This window comes from Pseudonaja textilis, chromosome 10 (assembly GCF_049901715.1).
Source record: "Pseudonaja textilis isolate UNSWEBS1 chromosome 10, rPseTex1.2, whole genome shotgun sequence".
NCBI classification, from domain to species: domain Eukaryota; kingdom Metazoa; phylum Chordata; class Lepidosauria; order Squamata; family Elapidae; genus Pseudonaja; species Pseudonaja textilis.
The window spans coordinates 3,380,941-3,389,923 of record NC_141999.1 but is presented as its reverse complement, the minus strand read 5'-3'; the positions used below and the strand labels follow the sequence as shown (position 1 = coordinate 3,389,923).

The window sequence follows — 8,983 nt, the reverse complement described above, 5'->3', positions numbered from 1 at the left end:
AAGTTTGCAAAAAGTGATCATGTGACCCTGGGGCACTGCAACCATCATAAATATGAACCAGTGCTAAGTGTCTGAATGTTGATCACAGGGCCATGGGGATGCTACAATGGTTGCAAGTGTGAAAAACAGTCATATATCACTTTTTTCAGGGCCGTTGTTCCTTTGAATGGTGACTAAATGAACTTTTGTAAGTCGAGGACTACCTGCATTATGATTACTCCAGAAACCTGAAAATAAATCGACCCTCAAAGAATTCTTAAGACTTCTGGCTTGGAAAAACAGGCTTGGAACATTTTGTCAAGGAGATGCCAAGATGGCCCACAACACTTTCCGTTGAAAGAAATGGGGAGGCTGGCTGAGAAATTCTGGGAGTTGAAGTCCACAAGTCATAAAGCTGGTCAAGGTTGGAGACTCCTGGACTAGACCAATGTTTCGCAGTCTTGGAAACTGTGTGGATTGCAACTCCTAGCATGCTGTCTGGTGAATTCTGGGAACTGAGATCCACACATCCTAAAGTAAGATTAAATTACTTAAAGCCCCCTTACAGCTCTGAGATTTTATTCAGAAAACAACTATTGCAACTTTTTCCTTACCTCAGCACAAATTAAAAAAAGATTTTAAAAAAACCCCTCAAAACCCCATAATCTTGCAAAAGTAATAAAATCTTTATTTAAAAAAAACACTTTAGAGTGGTTTCTTAACATGGAAATAAATGCTAGGAACAGTTGTGTCTTCTGTTCAGACAATAACTTCAACCCCAATGCAATTCTCATTTTCCTCATGGAATCTGCCTCTTGCTCAACATACATATTCATATGACATGAAATCATAAAACTATCCATCTCTTTTAGCTCTGGAAATTACCGAATGCCAATTTCCATTAACTTCATGGAATGTGCTCATTTTAAGTCTTGAGTTTACAATGGCCTTTGGTGAGCCAGTTGGTTAGCTGTTGTCATAACCATGGTAGGAGATGGACACACTAGGAATCAGATAATTTACAGTTTCCAGCTCAGTGTTTTTCAATCTTGGTAACTTCACGTTGTGTGGAACTTTTAACTCCCTAGAATTCCCGGCTGGCTGGGGAAGTTGTGAAGATTGAGAAACACTGATCTAGATGAATTTTTAAACTCCGATCAATATGCAATTAACATGTAAATCTATCCCGTTCTCTTAGAACTATAAGGAATAAATATCCAAGCAGGTTAAGAAAGTAATGAAACTTCCTTCACCTGCATCTTATTCCACCCTATTTCTACCCTGTTTGGAGTTGTCCCCTTTCACCTCTGTCACTGTCCCAAGCAGCTCAAGTTGATCCTATGTAGTATCCATCATCTTGCTGGACTGGAGGTGACTCTATTCCTGCTGGAATCTGAGACAAGGCAGAGATCATTTCCTGCTTCAGGAGACTAAATGGTTGAGCTTCCAGATTTTGAATGTTGGACTGCATCTGTGTCACATACTGGAGGAGACATAAAGTTTCCTCCACAGATGGGTTATGCTCCCCAATTGTGTTGGCATCAGGAATCTGGGCTGAAAGTTGACCCTGACATTCTTCAAAGGGTGTCACAGCTTCAGCATAAAGGACACCCGGTGAAAGTAAACTTTCGAAGGTGTTTATCTGGGCTCCATGTGGTAATGCCATATGTATTTCATGTTGATCTGGATGTAAAACCCCAGAAGACAAAAGAGGCCCAAGCACGCTACAGAAATCTGATGGATGAAGATCAATGCAAAACTGTCTCTCTTCCTCATTCTGACATGGCCGTGCTCCCAAAATTTCAGGAGTTAAATTGCCCAATTGTTCTCCAGTTGAAGCAGAATTCGCTGTTGAATGGACAGTATCACCCAAAGAAGTTTGGTTGACTTCATCTCTTGCATCTTGGTGGCAAGAAGAGGAAGGCGCTCTACACAGTATGTCTCTTTTGAGCTGTTCTATGAGACTGAGAAGACTATCGACTGTCAGCTCCTCTTGCCTTGGAAGGCTTGACAGACCTTCTCCAGAGGAAAGCCCCTCTGTGCACGGAGGCTGCGGGCTCTGTCCCTGACCAACATCTACCTGTAAATGTGAAGGGACAATGAAGCAGCTGTTTTCCGGGCTGACCTTAGCAGTGACTCTCTTTCTCTTGGCTTTAGGAGGAAGATCGTGACTTGTCTTCAGAACGTCCAGATGAGTTCTTTTGGGCAAAATCAGCCCTAACAGCAAAGCTGGGTGGCATCGATCAAGACCTGTTGGAAGAAACAAAGCCATGGAATTAAAAGGACATCGCCCAAGGACACTTCACCAGAGTTTCAGCCATTTTTAAAAGAAGTGCTTTGTCTTCGCTGGTTGCCAATACTGAAAAGAATGAAGTTAGTGGGGCAGGAACTTGTGGTTCTCAAGCCAGACGGAAGCATAATGTCAACCTTAAGCGTATCCTTCCTAATCACAATGCTGTGAAGAGAACAGCCAATTTTCTGCTGTCTATTCTGCAATTTAGCCTACAATTTAAATCTGGACACACATGCATATATATATGTGGTAATGTAATGGTGAGCCTTTTGGGCTTGGCATGTCATTTGGAAAATGCCTAACTTGACTCTACTGGCATGTCATTCTCACGCACACATACATCCCGAACAAAAGAGAAGCAACTCTTTACACATTCATTCATAATTTAATGCACATTCACACAAAGTTGATAACACACAATTGCTGATAGTGTGATCATTTTGCAGACCGTGGTTGCAGATATCCTCTACGCTTTCTTCTCAGAAATGAGCTTTCCTGTGCAAACAACCACCCCATGCAGCAGCTAGGGAACAACTTACCTATATAGCTGCCATGTTCCCGTTGCATTTTACAAGCTGCACTCTCATCCTAAAGGTGCCTTTACAAGAGGCAACTGGACTTTCTGTTTTTTCTTTGAAGACATTTTGCTTCTCATCCAAGAAGCTTCTTAAGGTCTGAAAAAGCACCTCTGGGAGAACCATGATCTGGATGACTGAGAATCTCCATAGACATTAAGCTGCATTCTCTTTCATGTCACCATCAATCATGCCTTTGAAGGTGGCAAATCACATGCTGATATGGATGGGGAGAGTCCATTTTAAGCTTTGGGTGGTGCAGGGTCACACATACTTTTTGTATTTGTATTCATTCAGTTTCTTTAGTAATTCAAATGGGGAAAACAGTTGTTGTCGGATGTTGGTGGACACTGGCATGTCACGCAAAATGTCATGGTGTATAACTTTGGACATGCACGTCATAAGTTCACCATCACTGATATAGATACTGTATACAAACACAGATGATATTGATGAGATATAGAGATGGAGATATTTATTTATTTAGCATATAGCAGATTAAAGATATTAATTTTGGTAGACTGCCATAAGCAAAACTATGTGTATATGGTTTTCTTCCTGTCTCCACTGAAGCAATTAATCTAGGGGTGTTGTGTCCCCAAGTTCTGCTATAAGCAGTTTCCTGAATACAGACATTCTGTAAGAGTCTGAAGAGTCAGTGATTTACTGCTCTATGTAGGAGAAGCCTGTCAGATATAATAAATACATCCTAACAGTTTGCAAGTCGAACTTGACCAGGGTTAGGGTTGGGTGTGGGGAGGAAGGAAGGAAAAGCAAATTTTTGGGTAATCTTGGGATTTCAAAACAAGTCTTTAAACTTGTTGGCCCTTATTTATCCAAAGATTTAACTAACGTTATATAGATGCTGTACAATGCTTTACCTTACAGACGCCCTGAAGTACAATTCTTGGAATATTTTGCTTAGATCTGAAGCAAAACAGTGCAGTAAAGGAGACTAATCTGCTTTATTTAGAAAATGATGGGATGAATTGCTCTGACCAACCGGGTATGTGCTCCCCTGCCTTTTTCTCTTCATCCCTCACCCCGGATTTAAGTAAATAGCACACTTGGTAGCTGTGCGTATGGTTCTCTGGCAATTTGCAATGTGAAACGAAAGGACGAGGCCAATTTCAAATGTCGATGGAGAAATTTTAATATCCTGTTCCAGTTGCTGCAGGACAATCAAATGCCATGTTGTCTCCAAACAGGCTTGCAAAGGTCATCGTAACAAAGCCAGTGAAAATGACAGCATTGGCGGGGGGGGGCAGGAGGTGGGAGATGACAGCCGAGGAAAGCAAACATCCTGGAAGGCCCAATCATTAAAGATTCTGCAAGAGCGCAGAATAGTTTCAGCTCATGTGGAGGTTGGTTGTAATCGGCCCCACGCATTGCAGATTCAATTAAATTCAATAAAAGTTCCAACATTCCCATGTTTGCCCCTGGAGCATACAAAAGTATAGGACAGTGAATCATCCAAGAGGCCTGGAATGCATCACACCCAACAAAATCAAAATTGAGCCCCTTCGAAGTAACACAAAGTTGCGTCACCTTTTTCAGCTAAGTCCATCTTTGCCTTTAGAACTTCATGTGAAATATACATTTTATGTTATCTGTCTGCATGTATTCTCAGTGGTTCCCCTCGTTGGTCACATTAAACGTAACAAATTATTGGTAATTTTTAGAGGACATTTTATGATCTCAAAGCTGTAGGTTAGGCATCCTTGGCATAGATGGTATTTTCCTTGGTGCACATACCGGAGCTAATATTTCTGAGTCTTCTTCAGTATTGTCTCCTTTGCCAACTATCATTGCTTAAATGTGATCTTAATTTTGAATTGCTTTAACAAAGTGACATCACAGGGAGTTCCCTGACAACCTTGCTAATGGCAAAAGGTCTTGACACTATTTAATGCATCTTACCACAGAAATGTTCATATCTATACCATCAAGTGCAGGGTCTCCAACCTTGGCAACTTTAAGACTTGTGGACTTCAACTCCCAGAATTCCTCAGGCAGTCCATGCTGGCTGAGGAATTCTGGGAGTTGAAGTCCACAAGTCTTAAAGTTGCCAAGGTTGGAGACCCCTGATCCAGTGTGTTGTGTTCCCTCAGGTTTTCTCTTATCAGCTTTCCCGAATTCTGTTTCTTTTTCTTCAGATTGTGCTTGGACAGCAACACTCAGAACTGCCATCTACTTTGGTCAATTCCCAGGCTGATTACACTGATTGGGAATCCGAGTTCAATTTTTCTTCCACTTCAACTCTTCACTTGTCTTGTACTTTTCTTGACATATAATCAGAGAATTCTGTCAACTCCGTGTGAGATGGCAGTTTCTTTTGGTTATTCCTGCCCTGTCAGATATCAATAAACCTAGCAATTATCTGTGTGGTCCTTCATGCTCTCTGAGCTTGGTTGTTTTCTTGTAGGGGTTTTATGACCCAGCTAGGTAACATCATCAGTATTAGCAGCTTTCTGCCATTCTCCTTCTTCAGAACTTTTTTTTTCTTCATTTCTCTGATTTCACTTGAGCTTTCATACCTCAGCTACACAAGTTCAGGTACCAACCACTACATGGCAGCTAAAAGATACAGAAAAATCTCTTTCCTGTCATCTACTATGTTTCCCCAAAAATAAGGGCCAGACTTATATTTTGGGGGTCCCAAAAGATGCATTAGGGCTTATTTTCAGGGAAATATGTACAACGTGGGCAAGACGAGAGATGGTGGGACGGAATGACACACAATTTAGTGGAGGCAGGTGATTCTGACACACAGCGGCAGTGGTTGCAGGCAGAGGTGGGGGAAGGGGGATGGCAGGTGATTTCTGCCATTCCCTTTCTTCTTCAGACCATTTTTTTTTCATTTCTCTGATTTCACTTGAGCTCTCATACCTCAGCTACAAAAGTTCAGGCGCCACTAGATGGCAGCAAAAAGATGCAGTCCACTCTCTTTCCTGTCATCTAGTGCTATGGTAGGATTCAAATTTTGTCATTACCGGTTCTGTGGGCGTGGCTTGGTGGGTGTGGCAGGGGAAGGATACTGTAAAATTTCCAGTCAGAGGTGGTATTTGCCGGTTCTTCGAACTACTCAAAATTTCTGCTACCAGTTGAACACCACCTCTGAAGAAGGCAATAAAGATTAACACAATAAAGAAACAACACCAGAATGTTTCCTTCCTGCCTTCCTGACAGGAAAATGGAAAAAAACCAAAAGGAGATTTCTTCCAACAACCGGTTCTCCGCACTGCTCAGAAATAACCAGTTTTCCCGAATAGGTGTGAATTGGTTGAATCCCACCACTGATCTAGTTGCCATTCCAATGTCTGCAGTCCATAAATTTTAACTCTATAAAAACTGCTGAAAGAAAGAGAACTTCACTTGAAAGAGAATCCATAAGACAAAAGTTGTGTTAAATTATAATAGCCAAAGAAATAAAAACAAAAAACACATAAATTTTCCTTGACAGGAAGCTTATCTTACAAAGAATGCTTATCCTGGTTTTAAGCTGTCCAGCTTCCTAAGAACCAATAACTTAAAAGAGACCAGGTCTGGTTCCTACCTGGTCCACCTACAGGGTGGAATTGGGAAGGCACCAATTGGTAGGCTGGTAATGGCACCAGGAATATCTCCATCTGGCTGCTTTCCACAATGCCGTATCTCTGTTTGTTGTTCAGGTAGGTATACAATGTGTGGTAAGAACTGAAATCTCTGGATAAACTGGGGGAGAATCGTATCACCCCCATTTCCTAAATGAAAAGGTAAGAAAAAGGCCATTAGCCAATGGGAAATTGTTTGCAACATAAACATTTGTCTATATAATTTATGGGTTTTCTTGCAACAATTAAAGCAGAGACTGCCTAAACCACCAACACACTGCAGGAATGGGCAAATTCTTTGAGGTGTGTGTATGTGTGTGTGTTTATGTGGTGTGTGTTTGTGTGTGTTTGGAGATTTACTTTATGTTAAGTGTTATGTTGGCAAATTAAACCTAACCCAAGAAATAGCTAAAGAAGTAGAAACTGCAAAAGCTTTGACCTTGTGAGTGTAGAACTTACACCCAGGGGGTGTTCTAGATTTCAAGACAGCTAGTTTACTTCATAAGCTAAACAGGGAGGATTTCAAGAATGGAAATCCTGGAGGGAAAAATTCTTCAGGAGGCTTGGGAGAGTCTGAAAAAAAAAATTAATTATACCCCAAACACAAACAGTGCTAGAGAGAAAGAAAAATGAAAGACAGCTGACCATCATCATTTCAAAAGATGCTCTCTGATAAACCGAGAAACACAAAGGACAACTTTTAAAAATGGAACAAAAGGTTGTATAATGAAACTGGAATAGAGTCCAAACATGGAGCCATGAAGGCTAACGCTGAGAATGAATTGAGGCGAGTGATGAATGCAAAATAATAATAATAACAACAAAGTTTCTTTGAAGTATGTACAGAAAAAAGTCAAGGCAACAGGGAGTCTGCTGATTGGAGAAGATGGCAAGAATAGACTAGGAATTGAGACCCTATGAGTTCTAGTCTTTCCTTCGGCATGCAGGCTTCCTGGGTGACTTTGGGCCAGTCAGACACTCTCAGCCAAATCAGGGGATTCCAGCTATGGGGAGAAGGCTGGATTAGATGGCCTCCCATGTCCTTCACATCCTATATTTAATGGAAGTGGAAGTTGGTTTGTTAGGATATGAGTAACCATCCCTAAACAAAGGAAGAATTTGGGAAGAATGAAAATACCTCTCTCTTTGTTGGCCATATGCTGTCTATATAAGCCCAGACATCCTTGGGGAGAATAAATCCCTCTGACTGAAGAATTGTTGGTAAAGCCTACAAGAAAATAAAAGAGGCAAACTTTCAGTGTTGCAAAAAAAGAAAGCTCCATATTTGGATACACTTTTTATCAGCACTCCTTATGGCAAGGTGAAGAAGTCCCTGCAGATTTAATCTGTTTATCATTGCCAGCTACTGTATAGGGCAGTGGTCCCCAACCTTTTTTGTGCGTGGCCCGGTACCAGCATCAGCACGCATGACAAGGCAAGGCGAGCTGAGCGACCGGCCAGCCAGCCGTCCCCCGCTTCTCCCCGCACCTTCAACTTCTCCTTTGTACCTTTGTCGATGGGCTTCGCTTCAGGACAGCTTCAGGACGGTCACTCAGCTCGCCTTGCCTTGGGTGCTGAAAGAATCCTCGCGCCTTAGTTTCATTCGAAGCCCCCCCTTCGATGAAACTAAGGCGCGAGGATTCCTTCAGGACCCAAACGCCGCTTTCCAACCGGAAAAGCTCACCCAGAAGCACTTTCTCGTCAAACAAGATGGCAGCGCCCAGCAAACCGGCGGCCCAGTAGGAAATGTTCCACGGACCGGTACCGGTCTGCGGCCCGGTGGTTGGGGACCCCTGGTATAGGAGACAGTGTTCATCTTCATCTCAAGGCCATTGAGCTAGTGCTGTCCAAGGACATTTCTGTGGTCACGTGGCCAGCATGATGTCTCAGAGTGCTATACTTTCCCACCAAAGTGGTACTTATTTATTTACTTGCATTTCCATGCTTTTAAACTGCTTGGTTGGCAGGAGCTGGGATGAGAACAAGAACTCACCCCATCACATGATGCTCAGGTCTCAAACCTGGACTGCCGGCTTTCCAGCCAACAAGCCCAGCACCTTAACCATGTACTGAGCCACCACATCACCTGTTGCTTATAGACTATAGTAAGAAAACCAATAGGGCCAAAACCCCATAGCAAAAAGAACACAGATATGTTGGGGCTCTCTAATAAGCTCCCAATGGAAGCAGAACATTCCTGCCTCGAGCTTATAGAAGTCCATAAGAATATAAGAATAACTGTGGTCCATTTCTGTAATTGAAACCAGTCTGACTTCTCCTTCTTTTCTCCTTGCAGGAGTTCAGTGACCAAATAGTACACATTTTATTCTAAGCATGGATGCATTAGAGATGTATACGGGCAGTCCTCACTTAACAACCACAATTGAGTCCAGAATTCATGTCATAAGTAGTTGCAATCATTAGGTGGGTTATTATGTGACCTGACTCAATTTTACAACCATTTTTATGATAGTCATAAAGCAAATGCATTCTCCTGAGTGGGTGTAATGCTGAATTCCAAATTTCAAATGTTGAAAACCAGC

At 42.1% G+C, this 8,983-nt stretch overlaps 1 protein-coding gene across 1 annotated transcript in view; it reads right to left on the bottom strand.

Annotated features, from left to right (window-relative positions):
- Window positions 1-643: 643 nt before the first annotated feature.
- The window catches only part of SPOCD1 (SPOC domain containing 1), a 33,046-nt gene continuing 24,706 nt past the window's right edge, over window positions 644-8,983 (bottom strand). The window contains exons 11-13 of the mRNA XM_087939544.1: window positions 7,579-7,668; window positions 6,404-6,590; window positions 644-2,229 (exon numbers count right to left, since the gene is read on the bottom strand). Of these exons, the coding sequence (XP_087795670.1) occupies window positions 1,307-2,229; window positions 6,404-6,590; window positions 7,579-7,668 (1,200 nt within the window). The 3' untranslated portion in view covers window positions 644-1,306. The remainder of the gene's footprint in view (window positions 2,230-6,403; window positions 6,591-7,578; window positions 7,669-8,983) is intronic.